Source organism: Branchiostoma lanceolatum, chromosome 12 (genome assembly GCF_035083965.1).
Source record: "Branchiostoma lanceolatum isolate klBraLanc5 chromosome 12, klBraLanc5.hap2, whole genome shotgun sequence".
Taxonomy (NCBI): Eukaryota; Metazoa; Chordata; class Leptocardii; order Amphioxiformes; family Branchiostomatidae; genus Branchiostoma; species Branchiostoma lanceolatum.
The window spans coordinates 7,836,312-7,859,624 of record NC_089733.1 but is presented as its reverse complement, the minus strand read 5'-3'; the positions used below and the strand labels follow the sequence as shown (position 1 = coordinate 7,859,624).

The window sequence follows — 23,313 nt, the reverse complement described above, 5'->3', positions numbered from 1 at the left end:
GGGGAGACAAAACAGGTGATTACTCACCTCTACAAGTTGTTTCCCCCTATCCGTGTCTTTATTTTAGCATTGATTGACAGACCTGTCTAATATAATTTACACGTGTCCAGGCGTTCTCAAAACGTGACGTCAGGAGTGGGTCAAAGGTGCCCAGAAGTCGATACCGCCCACCGTTCATAGAAGGTCGATGGTCTCGTATTGCTGTTCTTCTCAGTGCTATAGGCATAAAGGATGCACTTATGATAAAGATTGACAGTAGATTTGTGCCATATTCGTCAGGAGTGGGTCAAAGGTGCCCAGAAGTCGATATCGCCCACCGTCTCCGCTCAGAGAGGGTCGATGGTCTCGTATTGCTGTTCTTCTCAGTGCTATCGGCATATAGGCTGCACTTATGATAAAGATAGACAGTAATTTTGTGGCATATTGATATGATCCTCAGCTATTTCCGCCAAAAGTTTTTTCGTATCTTTGTGTTAAACTCACAGACATACACTTTCAGTCATCAACTTTTGTTGTAAATTGATGACACTCCTTAAGTACATCTAAGTGCTGTCTCCTTGAGAAAGATTAGATCTGATGAAACAGATGGGAAATCCTTAAAGGCACTCAAGTAGAACCTTGCATGAATCAAAAGCCTATTATACAGACGCCTTAATGTAGAAGTCTCCGGCGACACATCTTCCCACATGTCGTCAAGGGTATGAATAATTGAAGATATGATAACGTCTCTAAGCGTCTTTACCTTGGGATGAATCAGAAGTTATCAGCTTTGCAGGAATCCCAAGAGGTACCCAGTGAGTGCTGCATTAATGCACACTATTCTTAAGACTCTTTTGTACGGCAAAGATTAATCGATTTCTTTTAAAAGCTCTTTTATCAAAGATGTTAAGGAGAGCGATACTGGAAATATTTTCCATTCCCAAACCATAATTTCCATTACATACAAGTTAACATCAATGTCAAAAACTTGCAAAAGTAGGTCTGTACAATAAGTCGAAGATCGATCGGGGCTGGAAAACATGCCGCGTTTTATTTTTGTGCAATAGTATACAAAATGCCTCATCTATTTCTGTATCTATATAGCCGGTATAACCGCTATTCGGCGTAACACACCAGCTTCGCAGGCACGTGGCGCAGCAGCAGCTAGTTATATTACGCCGAACGACCTGTCACGTCTAACCTTCACATATCTAACTGCATGCATTGTTTAAAGCTGTCTAATGAGGATGCTTCACGGTACTTGGGTGCATCCCCCTCTACGATCGTCCTAGGAAAATACGAGTTTTTGAACACATCAGTCCTATTTGTTTCAATCATCAGTGGATGTCCAAATCGTTAAATGCACGATGAATTGTATGAATGTAAACCCTTAGCTGTCCTTTTTGTGAACTAATGTAGTTATCACATCGGCAAGCAGCTGCATTGGTCTTACGTAGGCCTATCCCTGACGCAGTAGTCCAACCCTGTTGCGTCACGTTTGGTGCTTTGTCACGTTTGGTGCCTAGGCACGGTTTGTGACAGTGCCCGCGTGTCACAAACCGTGCCCGGGACAAAAGCACGGTTTGTGACACTCGGACACCGTCACGAATGGTGCCTAACCGAGCACAGTTCGTGACACACAGGGGGTCTTATCCCATACTGTGCTTTTGGGCGGAGCTTAGTGTTTTGAGGGGGAGGAGTCTGTCCAACGCGTTTTTTTCCCTGCAGCCCGCCATCTTTGTTTTTTTTCGGGGCGCTGGGATGAGAAAGAATCAGCGAAATTCTCGCTCATTGAAATACATTTCGCGCTTGTCTTGGATTATTTGGACTTAGAGTTGATGTGGCACAAACAGACGGACGTCTCATCACGAATTTCTACAACAGAAATCCGTCCCGAACCCTGCCATTCACGACTGTGTCCTGAGGCACGGTTCGTGACAGTGCCGGAGTGTCACAAACCGTGCTTTTGCCCCAGGCACGGTTTGTGACACTCGGGCACTGTCACAAACTGTGCCCAGGCACGGATTGTGACAGTGCCTGAGTGTCACAAACCGTGCCTGGGGCAAAAGCACAGTTTGTGACACTCCGGCACTGTCACGAACCGTGCCTGGACAGTGCCCGGGGCTACAACTTCCCGTAGCATTGATTTAGATCGGGCGAGCTGACTGCCTCGGGACGTCGAAGTAATCGGCAAGTGGCCCGATCCTAGTCTAGATCTGGTTTCCCTGGATAGAATATATTTAGTCTTACAAATTGTTTTTTTTTTAGCATCTGTTATAGACACTGTCTTTTTGTGCCACTTCATTTCTAGGTCTAAGTTATTCAATTATTTTACAGAGCGAGAATTACGCTGTTCCTCCTTACCTCAGCGCCCCAAAAAACAAAGATGACGGGGGGGTGGGGGTACTGCGGTAAACAGGAAACGCGGGCATCACTGCCCGTCAGTCACAGTGATTGACAGCACTTCCGGGCACAGTCTGTGACGGTCGGGCTGTGTCACGTTCTGTGCCTGGGAAAGCATAGAACGTGACAGGCATGGTGTGTGACGGTACAAATACTGCGTGTGCGTTTCAGCACCGAAACGAATCGTATATTTCCTCTTTGTTGTTCACACTACGTTCCCGTCAGATTTACGTCAACGGAGAATTCCTGGAACCAAGGTGACGCAAATACTCATGTGCCAGAAACGGTCTCACATCTGACGATTATGTTTCACAGCTGAAAACTGTTGGCTGACGAAATGTTCAGAGATTCTGCGACATTGACCTTTAAGTGCGAGTTAACACCGTAGTCATGGGTAGTTTTGCATCTTGGTGACGTATGTTGTCTACGTAAAGGCAAACTTACGTCTCAGTTTGCGAAAACAGCCATGCGTGAGTGAGCTTTGTGGGTAGTGCGGCAGCGCTACAATGACGTACTGAAGCGGGGAAGTATACACGGTAAGCGTATGATGATCCATTAGGTGAAAAAACCTTATTTGATTGATTTTATACCCTTTTCAGGTCTTTGCGACGTACCTGCCATTTTGCGGCATTGGCATCACCAACGCTAAGCTCTTCGACATTTCTATGAGAGAACAGGAGAGGAATAGGGTAAAGTATCTGTCTCTTCTCTCATTACTGTTCAGGCTGTTCTGTTTATTTGTTCAACCCCATGCCCGTAGCCAGGATTTTGATTCGGAAAATTTAAAAAATTGAACCTTCTGATATGGCATTTCCTGTGTTTTTGAGAGGATTTTAAAGAAAGTAATCAGAGAAAAAGTTAGCAGTTTTTCTAGGATTTCAGCTCCGCTGGTGATACAAATAAGTCCACCTTGAAAAAAAAACATTGGACTTTAAAAAGTGGACCCTCGAGCGTTTCGTAGTCTAAGAATTGAACCTTCTGAAAGTGCATTTCCTGTGTTTTTGAGAGAATTTCAGAGGAAAAATCAGAGACAAAGTTTTTTTCTAGGATTCTAACCTCTATGGCGTTGCTGGTGATACAAATAAGTCTGCCTTAAAAAAAATTATTGAACATTAAAAAGTGGACCTTCAAGCCTGTGAAAGTGGACCTTCAAGTCTGTGGGGGGTTCTTTCGAACCCCCCGAAGCCCCCCCCCCCCCCCCCCTAGCTACGGGCATGAACCCTGTAGTGCTTATAGGCGCATAGGGTAGCAAGTTCCCTTGATGTTTCTGTAGCAGGGTATATTCTTACAGGAAGGGCCCTTCCCCTTCAACAAGCTTACGTCCCATCTGAAAGACGTATGTAGCCCCATCCGAGATGTACTTTCCAGGATTGCAAATTAATTGGAACCAGGAGCTCAACTACCAGTTGACCTACATCTGTAGTGGCATCCTCAGGTTGTTCTGTACAATTAAGAAATAATGACACGTACGCGATAGCTTATTAGCAGCGACAACAAAGGCTTTCTACCTAAACCACGTCAGTACGCGTCATTAAAAGTATGATAAGGATACTCTAATGAATTGATGACGCTGCAAGAGGTCAGTGACACGAGTCAGCTTTGTATGAGTGGCGCAGCAATGCTCCTGGGTTCTGTGACGGAAAAAGAGGTCAAACCAAGCAGGGTGTGACAGTATTCAAAGAGCTAACGGTCTGGAGCATATTACAGCACGGACAATGTATCAGCCATTGCAGCACCACACAATGCCATGTACTGGGCTATAGAACGTTATATATTGCCATATCAACTACATTTTGTATTTTTTTATGTATACTTTAGTGTAATCACACTTATTATATAGCGTAATCTTACTTATTATGTTAACAACTCAATATCTTTTCTATTTGTTTCATTAGGATTTATGGTACAACTTCAATTTGTTTTTTCGTTGATTTTGCTTAGTTTTGATTATGTATAATTTTGTAAAAATTCCTATTGTCTAGTTCAGGGGAGGCCCATGAAAAGCCACCTAGGCTTCTGGCCTCCCTTGCGTGTTTTCTTTTTGCCCTGTCTATCTTTTTATAATTGTACATATATGCGAATAAACAACAAACAAGTAGACGCTGTAGTAAACCTTTCGTGCATTTCACAAAGTGTGCCTCATACCTTATGCTAAGAAATGTTTTTAATGATGCATCACAAGGCATTCTTGTAGATGACTGTCTTTAAGTTTTGAATTCAAGACAGGGGTAGGGATGCCGCAGTAGTGATCAGTAGTATCGTATGTATTTTTTTTGTTACCAATGTAAGGACAGTTAGTACAGTCCCAGTTAGCGAGCATCCTATGAGACCAGGCACGTTTAGATGCTAAGGATACAGTGTCCCTACGCCCAGCGTTCAATTCAATTGTCACACCCAAACGAACATATCGACCATTGCGCCAGAAAACAAGTTATAGTTCACGATGACGACGAGTACGTTCCATACGGCTTGCAAAGCAAACTTTCTAAATCACAAAATTGAACTCAACGCCCCAAACTTTAGCTCAAATGTATACCTTTATCTTACCTCCCCACATAACAGCAGATTCGATTCTTCTCTGAAGTCTATGGACTTCCCATCCATTTATCCCGTCTTCCCTCTCGTTCCTGGGAACTAACCAAAATTGATTAACACGTCTTCCCACTATTGTTGGACAGTCAGAAGTACTGGTAACGGTCGATGGAAGTTATATTGATTGCTGCCGGCGGGACTCACTAGATAAGAAAAGATAGAGTTTCACGTACGGGATGATTGATAGCCCGGCATTTTCGTGTCTGATAGTATCATCCCTCAAGTAAATTTGGTCGCTGCTTTTGTGCAAAAGCTATACCCTTGAGGAGCCTTAGTCTTGATTGATGTACCAACGTCTTAAGTGCGCAGGAAGATAAGCCAACTATAAGAAATTCGACAAAAATCTGCATGTCGAATAAGAAATAAGTGTTGAGTTTCTTTTGAAAGTCTCTCAAGTTGCACTAGTGCCAAGACTTGCAGCTAGAATTATCTCGCATGCACTAGGTTACCAGCGGTTGTTACCAAACACGTTCTGAGTAAGTAGTGATACCAGTCGCTATCTAATTTGATGTCTCTGTGTCTGATGCCAGTTTGCATTTGAGGGCTAGGGGGGACATACCATTGTTATGTCTTGTACTTTGCTTGTTCAGATAAAAATTTGAAAGTCAACTCAGCATGCAAAAGTTTTGGACAACCCAATATCTTAGTGGCAAATATATAATTGAGTGAAAAACAGCAATACATACACATGATTATTGCTCATACGCCTCTTTATCAAGATGTGTCCTTAAATCTCTTCAAAGTAGAAAGGGGTGTGAAAATGTCATCTATCTGGTTTCATGCCTAAGGCGCCCCCTTACGATAACAGTTTGAGCTGCAAATCGCCCTGGGAAATGCATTACACATAACGTAGTTTCTGACTCCTGTGGTTTAAGATTTATTTGTTGAATAGATAATCCTAACAGGACCTGGAAATTAGTATAGGTAACATGCATATAGATCTGTGTTCCTTTCATACATTTTCTAATAGTAATATTTTGGAGTTACCCAGATGCCCTGTTCTTTCACCTTATGTTATCACCCAGCTCAATTTTTTTCTTCTTTTTGCCACATTTTAAGGCTTTCTTGCACGAATAGAAATATGCCGACTTACAGGCGTTTTTTTCTGAACTATGTGAGTGCAGGTTTTGCTCGAAGTGGCCCGAGACTTGTTTGAGGAGCAGACGTGCCTTGATAGTATCGTGCTGAAGATCATGATGAAGGCCCTGACTTTAATGAAGTGCGAAAGATGTTCCGTTCTCTTCCTGAAGAATGAGGGAGACCAGGTAAATTTATTTTCCATTTTGAAATACAATTTGTATTGAAAAGATAGCCTATGTTTAAGTATGATGGGACTTTGTGGAGTTAAAGTTAGTTAGAATTCTCATAAGGTGTATAGGGTGGTGCCCATCCCCGTTTCATAGCCCTGGGCCTCACTGTGGTGCAATCATTGCAGCAGGGGGCTAGTCCACTGGCAGTGGAGTGTGTTTAACTTCCATACTGTTTCAGAAGTATGTACCATTTTTATAAAGTCTTTGGTATGACTCAATGCGCCTCTTGTCCAGAGGTGCCCTACCCGGGAGTTGAACTCGTGCCTTCTGGTTCCAAATAATCAGAACCAGATGTGGTAAGTGACAGAAGCGCAGACCACTACACAACAGGGACACCCCCGCAACTATGTAGATGTGACTGTTAATTGCGCCCTGGTGGCACACGACGTTTTATGCTAATGCGTTCAAGATAACAATAGTTATTGCTGATTGCATCAGTGAAAACAATTATACTTCATGAGATGGTCGCCATTCAACAACGATATCTCAAAACCCTCGACGACTACATATGCCTATCTGGTTTCTAAATCGTTTATCATAACGAAATCTCTTCAGTGCGGGTTTGATTTCTATGCGGTCTTAAAATTCTATGTGCGAATTAAAGTTTGATGTTCTTATGTATGTTTTACAGGAGATGTCGTTCACAAAATCTTTCAACCTCACATCTTCGTTTTCTCACACAAGGTAAGACACACATACATTAGAATATATTCCAAATAAAATGCGTAATGCTAAGAGGATAATCTAGGAACAAACAATAACACTTGCCTAGAAAATAAACCATTGCCAAAAGTTTTAAGCTAGACCATCTAGCTGAAACAATATAAGTGAATGCACACAGAATCACGGTAAGATAAAATTGCACACCCATCTAAAGTTAAACCTTCTACTAAAATGTTTGACCTCTTCTAAGAACGTCATGCTCCAACCGCTTCTATCGCTAACCTCTTTTTCTTCCATCTGACATTCTCCCCATACATCAATCCTGTTTCTCAAATGACGACTCTCTTGATCACTCAATTCTTCCGACCTGTACACCTCCTCGTTCCTCCTTCCTCATCAACTACTTCCTTCCTGCATGCCACCTATAGCAGGTTCTCGGGAAAGATGCGCAGAGTGTTTGAACCTATTTTGGAGGATTATACGCTCTATCAGGTCCAAAGGTAAAACATTGTGCGACTTATGTGTCACTAGCAAGAAGCAAAAGCCGAAAACTGTAACATCAGACATCGATGTTAACTGCAATGGTAAACTGCTGAAAGTGGTAATAAGAGAGATATGCAAATAGTATGTGTGCAACTATACGTGTGGCGATAGAGCTAAACTTAGGGAGTAGCTAGCGCTGGTAGCCTGGTTACTCCTAGAAAATATTGATTGGAATATTCAATTTTTGTAACCGGAGAAATTTTTGTCTTCAACATATCTCAATTTTTGTCATTTTTGAAAGTATGTACGTGCTTTTGTGTCTCTCACAGTATCATTATAGGGAAGGACATTTGTGCAAATATGATTTATTTTTCAAATTTCAATCTTCAAAGCAACGACAATGATGTAAATATTTTTGATTAGCATATTTCTAAAGGGTAAAGTGTAATGAAAAGAACCGGGTCGCATAAGATACTGACATGTAAACTTCCTCGCGCGCTGTCCTAAACTTGAAAGAAGACAAGGTAAAAGCAATGTGAAAACAATCAGTTTTAAATCAATGGCAGCTTTTAAAGGGAAAAGTCGCATATTTACAAATCACAGTAAAATATCCCAGTGATAATTCTCTTTCTTGGTTGCTAAAACATGTTTCGGACATCTGCCGATTACATCATACATCATACCAACTCTATTATTACCACAATACAAAAGTAAACTAGGTTTACAGAATATTTGGTAGACTCAACATCTTTTGCAGGCTCTGGGGTCGGCCGAAAATTCTGCAAACCTAGTTTATGTTTGTATTGGAGTATGAATAAATCTAAGTTTTAAAAAATGACTACCATATCATCAAATAACACAGATGCGGTTTCATTCTGGTGCATTTTCAATCGATAACAATAAACAGCGAAAAGCCGGTAATATTCTTACCAATGGCAACCAACTAGAATATGACTTTCAGACCATCTATTAGGCAGGGTAATAGTAAGGAAAAATTAAGCAATTCTGGGAAAATAGGTAAAAAAAGTACGTACATTATATGATATGTAGCTTATCGGGTGTGATTAGTACTGAAGGTTTTTGCTTCTTCTTTTTCCTGTTTAAGTTCAGAAAGTGGCTCTGCCCCTCTGGTTTCCAACGGAATCATGGACTACGTGGCGTCCAGAGGAGAAGCCGTCAACATTCCGGACGCATATCAAGACCCTCGCTTTGATTCAGAAGTAAGTGCCCGGATGTTTGCTTGCACATGCGCAGTGTCACTCCATTGGAAATACGACCGATGGCGTTAATGATGCGTTTAGGGTGGTAAAGAAACTTTATTGAAACATTTCCCAATGAGACTATGGCATTTATGTGGATATTTTTGTCGTTAGACAACAGGTCATATGAATATTACTAACATTGATTCATGAATTTATGTACTTAGGGTGTTCTTAGGGTCTTTGGATTTAACATTTAAGTTAAAAATGCAACTCAACTCAAGAAAACTGCGACTTAAGGATCACACTTTCACTGCTGAACAAGAATCTACTTTCACTGGTATATCTTAGTACAGCGTTGGTAGTAGTGGCGTAATTTGAAGAGTACATGTCCGAACTTTGTTATGTTGGAATACCTCTTTTTCAAATAGCGTGAATTTGTAACGAGAAAGTAGTTCAACTAGATTAGCAGAAATCCCATGATGAACCAATTAATTTCTTTTGTTTTTATATTTCTTAGTCCGATAAAGTGCTTGGCATTCGGTCGAAGAGTATCATGTGTGTTCCCATCTGGGATAACCACCACGAAATCATCGGTAAGTCGGAGCAAGTTGGTAAATATTGATTTCAGTTAGATTGGCATTTGTTTACTGCTTATCATATAAAAGTTACTTCGAACAAGAATTGAACGAAATCATACAAAAACATAGAGAACGAATGGAAATATGCTACTTTTATCTAATGATATGTTGTTAAGGAATATGTATTAATGTTGTCTATCCACTTGCTTCTTTACACCTTTTTGTACTTGTCATGTCAAATGCTTCGGTAGACAGAATCCTGTGATTGTACATATGTGAATACTATGTGAACCAGTCAGAATTGCCTTGAAGAAGGTGACAGATGGTCACCGAAACGTCGGTGGAATAAATCTCTTGGTTGTGTAAAAAAAGTCTTTTTATTCAGTGACTTACCAACCTGATGAAACTATTGACGGATGGGGGCTTCGGTAGACATTTTGAACCTAATAGCTTACTGACGTTAACGTAAGTGGTTCTTTGTACTGATTGTATATTCATATATGCATTTTTTTTAATGATTGTCACGATTTTGCTGTTGACATTTAATTCTTTTCTGTCAGCGGTTGCGCAGCTTCTCAACAGACTAGACGGACACCCATTCGATGAAGCGGACGAACAATTGTTCAAGGTACGTCATTAATTCTTTCTACGTAGATTAAGAACGAGAACATACCAAAAATAGCCACCAGTACTGCAGTATTTACTCGCCTGGTGAAATATTGCATACCGCTCTTTCTTTCATTTTGATGACTATCATTGAATTAAGCTCAGATTTCGTGTACAACTACTTGACTTTCTAAAAAAATGCGTTTACGCCCGGCAAAAGTCTGCAAATCGCACGACGTCTACATTCATCATGGCGACCGTGCTTTTGAGCCTAGCGTACGCGCCGGTGATACTTTCCAGCCGGTGACGTCATAGGGTCACGTGATGCCCATTCCAGAAGCCGGCACAGTGCGTCGCGAAAAGCGGACTATGAAAAGCCGTATTTCTAGGTCATAGCGATCACAAGCAATTTTAAAATACTACATTTTATGTATATTTTTGATATATATTATCCATTTCAACAATTGTCCCATGTGTCAGCTACTGTTTAAGGTTCATCTATTAAAGGCATGATTTGTAATTTTTTTTTCTAGGCATTTGCCATCTTCTGTGGCCTTGGCATCAACAATACGCTGATGTACAGCGAGATCACGAAGGCTATGGCCAAGCAATCTGTAGCCTTGGAGGTGAGTAGGCATAAGCCTCGTTGTCTCCAGTTATCCTGTGTTAATGTATTGTGGGACAGTATTGTGTAATGTTGTATCGATGTGTATATGTATTTGTTTAAGGAACACAGGAATTCATATATTGTAAGATAACAGTGGATCCGAAATAAAGTCAAGTCTCGCTATTAACCATCTAAACGTCACACTTATTTTCAGTTTCATACTTTCAGTTATAATTCTGCTTTATAAAGAGGCAAATCTAATGTCCTACATCTTTGTAAGAGTGCATAATATCACAAATAAATGCAAACCAAACTCTATAGAGATCATATTTTCAGAATCAAGGACTTAACTCTCCACTTTAAGCTGTCTCTTCTTTAAACAGATCGATGAACACAAGCATTTATGTAACAACACATTTACCTTCAGACACACGTTAGTGGGATTTGCATTAAGAATTATTAACACCATTTCGAAATTATATTTCAGGTTGTGTCGTACCATGCAGTGGTCTCAGAAGAAGACGTCGAGAGTCTAAAAGTGGGCACTTTTATCATACGTAATAGGGTACCAATTTAAGTTAGCAAAGTAGCTTTTATGCATATTTCATCTTGATACGAAACATTGTATCGACGACTTAGGGGTTCTAGCTATTCTTATCTCCAACATGCACTGTTTGAAGAGTAGCTATCTTTAGTTGGTATTGATCGATGCTGTAATTTCAACCCCTGCTCATTTGTGCCATTTGTGCCCATGCTCATTTGTGCCTTTCACAAGATGTTGTCCGAAAGACCTTGGTTTTTACCAACTTTTCCCTTGATTCCCAACACAGCTTGATGCCATACCAGGGGTGGGTGAATGTTAAATATAATTACTTAAGATGATTATTGGTAGATCTATGAAGATCTGTACTGTGAGTGTCCGATTGAATTTTACACATGTAAAAATGTATGCCGCGAGACGTCATCAATATGCATTGTTGTCTTTCAATATGTAAGGAACTACTGGAGGGTTTAACCAAACGTACCATGTAGGGTAGAGTCTACAGTTGATTTAGTTGATGTGTCATCTAGTACGTTTGCGTATCCCGCAAAGCTTTATGATCGTTCAAATGATGGTTCTGATATCAATTGTCTGTCACTATATTTAGAACAATTTGCCATCTACCTTCTGGGGGCCTTACGTTGATTTTAAACATCTTCAAGTTATTTCTGTCGTAAATATGACATGGAAAATAATGACCCAATGCGATTTTACCCTCCCATTGCATGCATGTTCTCCTCACGAAAACTTGCGAACTTTACATTCCCGTAACATTTAACATCCTTTAAAAGAAGTGTATAAATGGCATGTAATTTTACATAAAAGGAACGAGAAAAAAACCGCTTCTATCAATATGAATGAGTATTGTTTGATAAAAATACATGATTCTCTTTAATGCCGTTCTCGTTCACAATATGGTCCTGCTCATATGTATGTCTAGTTGAATATGTAGAGAGACTCAGCTGTAACATTCATAGATCAAAATATGAAGGGCAGTGTGCATGGTTCTATATACTACAACACTTTGTATGCAAATTAACATTTGATTGTTCCTTTTTCTTTTGTGATCTTCAGGCATCCCCTATTCCCCCTGAAGAGGACTTAAATCTCAAGGCCTTTACGTTTAATGACTTCTTATTGAACAGAGATGAGATGCTGACCGCGTCAATAAGTATGTTTGAGTCTATGGGCCTTGTCAACAAGTTCCAAATAGACTATGAGGTATGTATTCCAGCTAAGGCTACGTTGATTTGATTATATGGATGACATCCGCGCGCGCATCAATTTTCGTCCGATTACAAAAATAAAAAAATAAAGTTTTCCACCATACTTTGAATTATACAAAGCAGGTGCAAAAATATCAAATATATGCGGTAAATTATAAAAAAGAGGGTGGTTGAATGTCGTAGACTGCCAAAATCAATTCCGAAGTCAATGAAGAAGTTTTGAAAAAACAAAACAGAAGAACCTATATTTCGCTATGATATAATATTATACTGTGTATTAAGTCCTTTGTTCAACCTTCCTGGCTACATAGATTTCATAATGAAGGCAACATTTTTTGCTAAACTTTTTTGTTTGTTAATTCGCACCCTCGCATCAGTTTTGGGGTTCCTAGAGGATGTCATCCATGTAATCAAATCAACATGGCCTAATCAGGTCTATAATCATCTTGACGTAGTTATAGAAAACGTTATGGCAGTGGAGATAATCATGCATAAATCTCTGTATTATTCAAAAGCAAATACAGTGGATTAGTAATATAACTAATAGATGCTGCAATGATATGATAATGATATCATAGAATGTAGTGTAGGAGAGCATCTAAAAATATTACTATTCCATGTATCGCTGATATTCATTCTTTGGATACATGGATTTCCTAAATACAGTCAATCTTTGATTTAGCAACCATTCAAATGGCTGAGGAAAATAGTTGCTTACGGGTTGGGGTTAACTGTGTAAAAATTGATGGGGCTGTTTTAATGTGGTTTGTGACTGGAGGTGGTTGCCTATGGCAGGTGGTTGCTCTGGACAGGGTGGAGTTAACTATGTAGAAATGGTCGGGACTGTTTTGATATGGATTGTGACTAGAGGTGGTTGCCTGCATCTGGTGGTTGTTCATGAAAGGATTGGTTAACTATGTAAAAATTGATGGGGCCGTTTTATTGTGGCTTGTGGCTGGAGGTAGTGGCTGAATGGGTTTGCCTGCGCCAGTAGTTATCGGACCAGGTTTGTTTGACTGTACGCGTTGAACCGACTGACGATGTTCAAGGCTCCAGACTTCACTGACGTATTCGCCATTTATGTGACTTGGCTGTTTTAATGTGACCTGTGACTGGGGGTACTTGCCTACACCAGTAATTGTCGTATCAGGTTTGATTGTGCCATACGTTGAACCGACTAAAGATGTCCAAGGCTCCGGACCTTACTGACGTATTTTATATTGATGTGACTGCAGACGCTGTGCAGGTTGATGCTGACTGTGAGGAAGAACTACAGGAACGTAGCCTACCACAACTGGAGGCACGCCTTCAACGTGTGCCAGGTCATGCACGTCATGCTCACGGTAAAACTAGCTTCTATGGTTATCAATAACTGGTGTCCAATGGCTTTCATTTCAAATCGTATCGATGTCTTATGCAAGTTGTGGATTTAACGGAAAATGCTGACATTTTAGCTTTAGAAAGCTGCAGATAATAGAGTTATAAAGATGTTTAAAAAGTTCCCTGAATTTGGGAAATCTTTTATAATGTGTATGTATGTAAAGTGGTGATTTTCAACATCAATAAGGACATCCTAGCATCGTAAAGGTAAGGAATGCTTGAGACAGTTATGGTCAGTAAATCACCTACTATTTATCTACTACAATCTAGTTGTCTTTTCCTGGTGTCGTCTACCCACCTACGTACCCATCAATCTATAGTATCTATCTATCCATCTATCTATGTATCTATCTACATGTATGTAAGTACCTATCTATCTACATGTATCTATCTATCTATTTATCTATCTATCTATCTATCTATCTATCTATCTATCTATCTATCTATCTATCTATCTATCTATCTATCTATCTATCTATCTATCTATCTATCTATCTATCTATCTATCTACCTTCGTATGTCTTTTTTTACATCGATAGATTTTATTATCAATCTATCTGTTGTATTATTTCCCGACTTCCGATGGAGGTTCTATTACAAAGCCGTACACTGTAATCTCCAACCCCCGATCCCTGTCATGTCATGTACTGTTTTACAGAACGGTGGTATGGGAGAAGACTTATTCTCAGATGACCCAGGTGACCAATTAAGGCAACAAGTAAGTTCTCAGGTACACGGGACTAGCGGAGCAGCCCCCCTCCCCCCACGCACATCTTGCAGCCAAGTAGACTTAGGACTCCGTTACGAGCAGCGAAGTACAAGGAGAAAAAAGTCCTTGCTGTCACACTATTTTTAAGCATTTATGTCCACCACAATGGTCTTCTCAAACAAGTCAGCAAGATAGCTGCAGGATTCCTTGTTTTATAATGCTCCACGGACCTGGAATATCACACTATCTTTCTTCACGCTTTGAAACTTACCAATAGGTAGATACCCCACACTACCAGCACGCAGATGCATGTCCTTCCTGCTAGCCCAACTGCATGGTAGTCTGCATGGCCCCAGTAGATTTATCCACTGCAACAAGTAGTATCAAAGGAATCCTTGCAGACGTTTGCAGACTTGATATAAGAAAATAGCATGACAGCATGGACGTGTCTTACTTTGCTGCTCGGCGACGTTGCACCGTAAGACCAGGTCGTAGAACAGGTCGGTGATTCTTCTGGCTTGATGTTGCAGGCAGGAGGCCTTGCCGAGAAGATGTCGTCCATGGAGATGTTGGTTCTCTTGGTCGCTTGTCTCTGCCATGACCTGGACCACAGAGGAACAAACAACGCGTTCCAGCAAAAGTAAGTTTATAAAAGAAAACAAGATGTCGAGGACTTCAAGCCTCCTTATGTATTGTGCAATTGTAGTTTATTCATTATGCAAATAACTTTTTGATTGACATTGCGTATACATGTGTCCATTGGTCACTTCCTATCACTCTATGGTGAGCCTGTTAATGAGTAGCAAAATAGAAAATACATAAATGCGAAAACTCAGACAGACAGACCAGAAACATTGCCTCCCCGTGAACTAGTGGCCTTTTCCATTGACCCCATAAACGGGAATGTCTGATAATAGTTCTACCACCTCTGAACTCTACTTTCTTTCACCCCCGCCAGTCTGACCTTTGCGGTGACACTATCTTCCCTGCACTTTCTGCCACTCTACTAACGGTATATTCAAACAAGTACGAACACACAAGAACACAAACAACAGGATTCACCGAAAACAAAACTCCATACACTAAGGCAAAGATACGATGAATTCAGAAGCAGAATGAATGTGTTGATAGATACGGGGACGGAGGTGCAGTCAAAGGATTAACCACAATATATTTTGTACCATACAAACTTTACGTTCTTTGTCTTATACAGGAGCCAGTCCCCGCTTGCCAAACTGTACGGGACTTTTGCAACCATGGAGCACCACCATTTCAACCACGCCGTCATGATTTTGAACAATCAGGTAAAAGCTAGCATTCATCATTAGGCTTTAACAACCACCCAAGCAAATTATTATGAAAATAGGCAAAAAATTAAGAAAACCATCGTACAATATCTTCTACAAAAGGCCTGGAAACACATCATCCTTTTTACCCAAGCAAAATGTATTAACTGTTTCCTTTCTGAAGTCGTTGTGTCACTATTTCATAGGAGTTCTTTGTCCGTTTTCGGCGACGCCTAAGGGGTGAGCCTAATAGTACACTTTACGCCCGATTTGTAAGAATTCCCAGAATTGTACAGGCATCTCTGGAATGTGTTCGTGCATGCGTAGTTGCAACATATGAGTATTCCCTGGGGAATTTATTTTGAAGTTGCCTGTCACTGTGTTGATATTGAAAGTAACGGAGTTCTTATCGTTTCTTTATTTTCAATAGTTATTTAGCCAAAATGTATTAACTGTATTTTCTTACTGTGAGTCTTTGTGTTGCTATTCCATAAGCAGTTCGTTTCTTTATCTGCAATAGCACCAATCTTGAATTTAGGACATTACGTTTTTGTCTGATTATTCTTGTATCCCAGAGCCACAACATCTTCTCCAACCTGACCAACGAAGAGTACAGTAAGGTGATGAAGATGTTGAAGCACGCCATCTTGTCCACGGATCTCACACTGCATTTCCAGTGAGTACAGTCAATTGATAAACCAATCAACCAATCAACCAGTCAATCAATCAATCAATCAATCAAACAAATCAATCAATCAATCAACCAATCGACCGATCAATCAACCGATTAATTAATTAATCAATCAACCAATCGACCAATCAAATGTTCTTTTATTGTCAACGAAAACAATACCGAATTGCGGCTTGTTTTACAAAGGACACCACTGCATTAAAAACAAGTTCAAATTCCAACTACACATGAAGAAGTTAAAAAGATAGAAGACGTACTTTGGAACGAGCTTCCACGTTCGAATATACACTTTGGCTTTTTCATTGATACAACATTATCATTATCAAGCAACCTTACAATAAATACATCAAACACACCAGAGACATAACGGGGGGTGCCCAACCATCGGACGTTTTTTTACGCGCTGGAAGTCACGGCGCTCCATTGCTGGTTGCCAGAGAATGGTCATGTTTTAATGAATGAATTCTGAACACATTCGTCTAAAGACCATACTTGGACAAGAAATGTATTTACACTGTTCATTGGCCCTTCATGCTCCGCGTTACATGCGGAAGACGCCGTGAGACGTTTTCACGAATGTACCTTCTGATTTAGTGCTACGCCAGATAATGTGCCTAACTTATTACGCTTTGGTAATTTTGCTCTCTTTGGAAGTTGGTGATGAAGTTAGGGAAATGTAAATAAGGCTTGAAGTCTGCTATATTCTAGCTTTCTTTTGACCGGAAAATTTTGACTGTGTGCACTTCTCACGTCATGTGAGAAGGGCTATATCTAGCGCATCCCAGCTCATGTTTCCACGGGAAATAGGCTACTACGCGGCCCGACGTACATATTGAATGCGGCCCGACTTACGAAATCATTACGAAAAAACGACACCACTTACATCAACAATACTCCGTATACTTATTGGAAAATATATTCGCCATCTCTGTATTCAGTTTCCTTTTCATAGACGGTACCAATCACATGTTAGAGCGTAACAAAACTGTGCGCTGAATCGTTCCGCCACCATCGCGGCCCCCAAAAATGGCGGGAAAACAACGTCGTCAGACGACAGCAATGTTTACGTTGTTTTTCTTTGGTCGGTTTTCTTCTCAACAAACACTTAAAGACCCAAATTTCTAGTGTTTTATGAAGTTATTTTTCTTATGTGTATGATAGCTGTGTGACTTATGTATCTGCTTGGCACAGGTCGTATATTTAGGTGCCGGGCCGTCTAGCTACGCAGTGACCCTCTACTTAGCGCTACCATCATTATTGTCAAAATACTTCTTTTCGACAAAACAAGAAATGAATATGTACACATATGTTTTGAATGTAAATGACAATTATGTGCATGAACTTGGGTTATTTACCTTCCTTATCAGCTTAGTCATTGGACACAAACACGGCGTACTTATGCAAAATAAGATCAGAAAAAATCCGTGCGATGTTAGGGAGCGTGCGATGTTCGGGCGCCCCCCGTTAACGTATAAACGAGCATACACTTTCAATAGTACTCTCCAAGTAGAGGTAAGGATATGGACTGCTTTTGACGTCCCTTGATGCGTTTTTGTCAGGCTTGATATTTTGTCAGGTTTTCTTTTTGGTCGTTTGGCTGGCGGAGAGTAGTTCAACAGCCCTAACTACAGATGGTGCAATTTGAACATCTCAGGCTATGTATCTGATACTTACTTACAATAATGACAGGACTGTAGTATACATTAAGCCTTCATGACCGCATAGTGATGTCATCCCCTGTGATTGTACATATGTAAATACTAAACATTTAGGAATACATCTCATTATTATGTATAAGCAGTGACCCCTGTGCTGCATTACTATGTGAACCAGTCATAATTGCCTTGAAGAAGGTGACAGTTGGTCACCGAAACGTCGGTGGAATAAATTTCTTAAAAAGAGTATTTTTATTCAGTGACTTACCAACCTGATGAAACTATTCACCGATTTAGCCTTCATTATTTGAAGGCCTACTGTGTAGTGAGAACTGTGGAATCTGATATGTTTGGAACTGGAGTCTTTAGTTGACTTTAGAGCGGCTTAGATGACTATGCTTTGACCCAACATCAACAATGTCTTCTCTTTTCGAACTTAGGATTCGGAAGGAGTTCTTTTCCCTTGCGAGCAGTGGCGAGTTTGACAGAAATGACAAGAAGCATCGCGAAATGTTACGGTTGGTGTATTACAGATCATTCTTGCCATCGAATGAATCATTGTCATACACAATATCTCTTATATCATAGACTGCGTAATGTTATATGAAAACACCCATTTATATGTAATAAAGAAACCTGGAAAGAAAATGTTAACATGTCTTATCATCAGTTATCATTTTGGCTGTTGATAGTACATTTGTCAAGTGTTGTTGAAATAGATAGCTCTTATGAGAAGCTAATTCCAGTCTATGAACGTTGTTTCTTTTCAGTGGTATGTTGATGACGGCGTGTGACCTAGCTGCTGTCACCAAGCCCTGGGAAATACAGAAAAGGGTCAGTTCAACACCAATGATAATATCTAGAAGCCCGTCTATACGATGATAAAGTTATATAACACAAGGGAATAACTTACAATTTTCTTTTTCGGCGTTTGTTTTCCGTGTCCATCGGTCTTCGTCAAGAATTTAAGCCACTGTCTTGACGCGCACTGAACTCTGGGATGTGTGACGTCAGGGGTGGGTCAAAGGTTCCCGGAAGTCGATAGCTACCACCGTCTCCTACGTTTTATTCTAATTGAACAATATCGCTTAGGTAATTGCGGTCTATCCTATTTTCGAATTATGTTCTCTCAAAGAGTGAGAGAACATTGGTGACCTTCTTCTATATGCAGATAACACAAACCATTTTACTTTTCTAACGATTTGTTCACTTCGGTATTGATTTTTGCCCCAGGTTGCCGAACTGGTGACAAGTGAGTTTTTTGACCAGGGAGACAAGGAGCGCGCTGAGCTCAACTTGGAACCAGCGGTATGTTAATGATTTCGATGGGTTATTATGTTGAGTTACAGAAGTTGGCAATGGTAATTATACAATATTAGCAATGATGGTGATATCTATGATATGGTGGTGGCAACTACGTAAGCGCGTCGCCCCTATAAAGAGGAAAACTTGGAAACAAAAATAATGTGAAGCTCAAAATCGTTAACCCAAGATCATCAAGTAATCTTATTGTTCTTATTGTTATTACAATTGAGGCTGGAGTATCGTGTATATTAAATACTTTATATATTACAATGTAAGCAACAGCTATATTAGATACTATCTAGGATATACCACCCGTACTGCAGAAAATTATCAGAAATTCAACTTCTCGTTCCAGGCTTTGTTTGACAGACGAAGAAAGGACGATTTACCTGAGATGCAGCTTGGATGGATAGACGGCGTGTGTTTTCCACTGTATGATGTGAGCGCAACTCCTTATCAGATTAATAGCATTCTCCTACACAGAGCCTTGTGGTCTCATTCCTGTGTTAGGCTGTTCCATTGAAATCAACGTTGAAATACGCAACTAAATGACTAAATATCTAGAAAACAAAATAAAATGATGGAGTCGTTTTACTTTCATTGGAAGCACACGTCTTCGTCATGCAGCAAAAAAAAGGTTCACCCAAAACTAGCCGTGACAACGATATTTATCGCATTTCAAACTGCAAGTACTCACTATCCGCACGATGTCGCTGTTGTACCGCTAGCGCCGACCGCAGCACTCATAGAAAAATGCGTATCGCTCGTATCCTATCGCTCGGATGACGAAACTTTCCTTCTTAATTCTGACAGTTGTAAACTAGCTTTCATCTCAAATTCTTCTTATATCAAGTCGGGCCGATAAAAGGCAATTTATGATCTACCTAAACACACGCCTCTCATGCCCGGTTATTGTTTTTGGACGGATTCTTTGGGTATACACGCGGAGTAATACAGGAATGAGACCTTATCTGCGGCTTATACACATAGCCTCGGTTGCAGACTCCTTCCGGCTGTTTTCTATTTTTAAGTTTCAGTTTTACTGTTACATTTTTTTTCTTGTTGCTGACTGGGAAGGAGCCTGCGTCCACTCGGCGTCTCAAAGGAAAGAAGATTAAAAAATTATTTCGGCCAGCAATAAGAAAAAAAATGTAATAGCATAAAAGCAGCTAACTTGAAAAAGAAAACAGCCGGGAGGAGTCTGCATCGGAGGCTACTATACACATACCTTGGAAAGGCTCTGCTAAACCGGGCTGAGGTTTCCACTTTTGTGGGCGTAGCCTCTAACCAGCTTTCAGCCAATCAGAGAATCGTCTGAATGTTTTCTTTAGGTAAATCCGATTATCTGATTGGCTGACACCTGGCTGGAGGACACGCCCACAAAATGGAAACCTCAGCCCGGTTTACCAGACAGAGCCTCCCCAAGCAAGGTATCTATTGTATAGGCGGCGGGCGAGGCTCTGTGTAGGACAGTAATTTAAGTCGTACGCCTGTTCTGCTTTTGTTATCTAATATTTGGCTCAAATCAAGAGCACAATACTTCTGGAGGTCTAGCAACACTGAGCAAAGTTGTAAATGAAGTTTGCGACACATCTTTCTGTAGAATGTGCTGCCAAGTTATCTAACTCCTGATTCTAACTTGAGGTATGTTTTCAATGGTAACTGACTATACTCGATATTTTTTCATAATATAAGGACGTCACTAAGTCAGTTAAACTACATCATAGCATCAGAAGTATGATCGAATGCTTTGAAAACTGTTGTTATAGTGTAACATTTAATTCTAGGCCCTGGTAAAAGTGGAACCGAGACTGGCACCTCTACGAGACGGAGTCACCCGGAATCGGGACAAGTGGCTGAAACTTAACGAAGAGAGAAAGAGCAGCATGAGCATACAGAGTGATGAGGAAAGAGCGATGGCTGGAAGCACAGATTCCGGTGGAGAGGACCCTAGCAGTGTCACAGCAGAATACAGAGAAGAAGAAGCCCTACGGAGAAGCTTCGACAGCGTAGAGGAAGGCCCTTCCAGTCCAAAAGCACCTCCCCCTACTCCAAGGGAAGTCAAAGCCGTTCACTTCCAGGAACCTCTATTCGAGCGGAGGGGGTTGACGTCTAAGCGGCACAGCATCACGGGAAGACCGTTTGACCGCAGGTTAAAGGTACAGACCAGCATATCCGACCGTCAAATCATCGTGTCCAGGAAATGGAGAAGCTACGAGGAGAAGGGAGGCAACGGCGCACAGTCTTGACGAAAATAAACGTACTTCTCTGAGAAAACAGATCTGAAATTTTTGCAAGACGCCATCTTGGATACGAATGGCATGATGGGACAATCCGACAACCTCGGCCCATCGGCTCCTGTGGTTGGTTTGTTGTGGACCAATAAATGGCTCCTATTGCTGGACTGATTTCCATGCCAGGACCCGGATGTTGGAAATGAAGAACGTGGATCGCTGTAGAAGGTTGTGAATTCAAACTTCATGTCATGTTTTGAAGAACTGGGATCGATTCATTCCAAAATAAAACATGACTGAGAGCTCGTCCATAGGAGCTGTGCCTTGCCATGGATGAGATGTATCTATCATATTAGGTAATCAATAAATTTGAAATGTTTCAGTTTTTTCTATTATTGGTGAGGGCTATGTCGTAGAAGGGGAGCATAGTTATATATACTTTATAGAGCTGGCTACAATTTTGCTGGCTCACACATTAAAACCATTTAGTCATGAGAGGTCATGTTTAGGAGTTTTGAAACATGTCAGTGCTATGAAAGCATTTGACACACGAAGAAGTATAACAGTTCCCCTGGTCTACTTATGTAATGATCCATTTTTTTTAGATTACAACAAAAACGCAAAAAAATATGTATTCCTAGTAGTAGCACTTTCTAAGTTTGACTACCTGTGAGCACAACATTCCAATTTTAGAACAAAGCATTTACGATAAGCGATGTAAATTGTTGTTGAACCTGTACTTGAAACGAAACATAATCAACACGTTTAACCATTTCCTTTGTTGTCTGAGAAAACGGACATATCTCCGTATTTGTGGAGATCTTGTATAGTATAAATAATCGTGCCTATACAGTACAAACTAACGCGTTTGCCCCGAATGCGACCAATGCAAGAAGTTACTGGACTGTTTGTACGAAATTCTCTATAATCTACATTATCTAGTGGAATTTAGTGGTGTTACTGACAGAACAATATTTCATGTTGTGATATTTGTAATGTATTATTGCTGCCGAATCCTTGTGACGTGCTAAGTGTCCTATTCTTGTCTTAAGCACTTGCAAGTGTGACCCCCGACAGATTACGAGCATAAAGTGGAGGGTCTATATGATGAAGTACGTTGACGCAAAGATTTTATAATTTGAGCCAGACAAACAGTGTCTGCGTATATCTCATTTTGTTTTCGAACAAAATTGATGAATGATAATATCATTCGAATATTTAGTATTGATGGAAGTATGGTTGTCTAAACTCCACTTTATGCCACTGCTTCATAGCTTTTACCGACGGTTGCATTTGCCGAACGCTGCCAACGTCTTTATAAATAAACGTTTCTACATAACCCCAGATGTTGACCAAAATTATCAATGAAGCTAAGGGGCACATTTGTATACCAGGCCTTGTGGGAAAAATACAAGGTTACACACATAGAATAAGACTTGAGTGAAATTGTGGTCGTTGCCCAAAAACATGTCATTGAATCATCGACAACAATGTTTTTTTACCAGCTGACAAATCTCTTCTTTGTAGAAGTGCCATGACCTTCACAACAAAATCGGTAGGGGCGCACCTACTCCGCCGTTAGCACAATATGGGACTGGTCAGCTACACTCGAGCCATTGACTTTGAAATATCAACCATTCAATTACTCTTTGTGTATCAAGCATATACGTTTCTATAACACTTCTACAGAATCAACTGAATATAGAAAAAAATAAACTGTGATTAGAAATTCTTTTGTCATTTATTGATTCGACTAGAGAGTATTTACTATCAACAGAACACTTTTTGCCCTTTTGTTAACAATTATAGGATCAACACTGTAATATATTGCTAGCACAAATAAGCAAAGAAGAAAGTCGTCAG

At 40.4% G+C, this 23,313-nt stretch overlaps 1 protein-coding gene across 1 annotated transcript in view; it reads left to right on the top strand.

The window, feature by feature from the left end:
* Nucleotides 1–23,179, top strand: part of LOC136446027 (dual 3',5'-cyclic-AMP and -GMP phosphodiesterase 11A-like) — a 40,557-nt gene extending 17,378 nt beyond the window's left edge. Inside the window, exons 3-22 of the mRNA XM_066444296.1 lie at nt 2,982–3,071; nt 6,099–6,239; nt 6,916–6,968; nt 7,376–7,447; nt 8,536–8,650; nt 9,150–9,225; nt 9,771–9,838; nt 10,350–10,442; nt 10,911–10,961; nt 12,039–12,185; nt 13,426–13,533; nt 14,229–14,288; nt 14,810–14,919; nt 15,493–15,583; nt 16,141–16,241; nt 18,352–18,429; nt 18,682–18,745; nt 19,145–19,219; nt 19,572–19,655; nt 21,004–23,179. Coding sequence (XP_066300393.1) covers nt 2,982–3,071; nt 6,099–6,239; nt 6,916–6,968; nt 7,376–7,447; nt 8,536–8,650; nt 9,150–9,225; nt 9,771–9,838; nt 10,350–10,442; nt 10,911–10,961; nt 12,039–12,185; nt 13,426–13,533; nt 14,229–14,288; nt 14,810–14,919; nt 15,493–15,583; nt 16,141–16,241; nt 18,352–18,429; nt 18,682–18,745; nt 19,145–19,219; nt 19,572–19,655; nt 21,004–21,465 — 2,139 coding nt within the window. The 3' untranslated portion in view covers nt 21,466–23,179. The remainder of the gene's footprint in view (nt 1–2,981; nt 3,072–6,098; nt 6,240–6,915; nt 6,969–7,375; nt 7,448–8,535; nt 8,651–9,149; nt 9,226–9,770; nt 9,839–10,349; nt 10,443–10,910; nt 10,962–12,038; nt 12,186–13,425; nt 13,534–14,228; nt 14,289–14,809; nt 14,920–15,492; nt 15,584–16,140; nt 16,242–18,351; nt 18,430–18,681; nt 18,746–19,144; nt 19,220–19,571; nt 19,656–21,003) is intronic.
* Nucleotides 23,180–23,313: the final 134 nt, after the last annotated feature.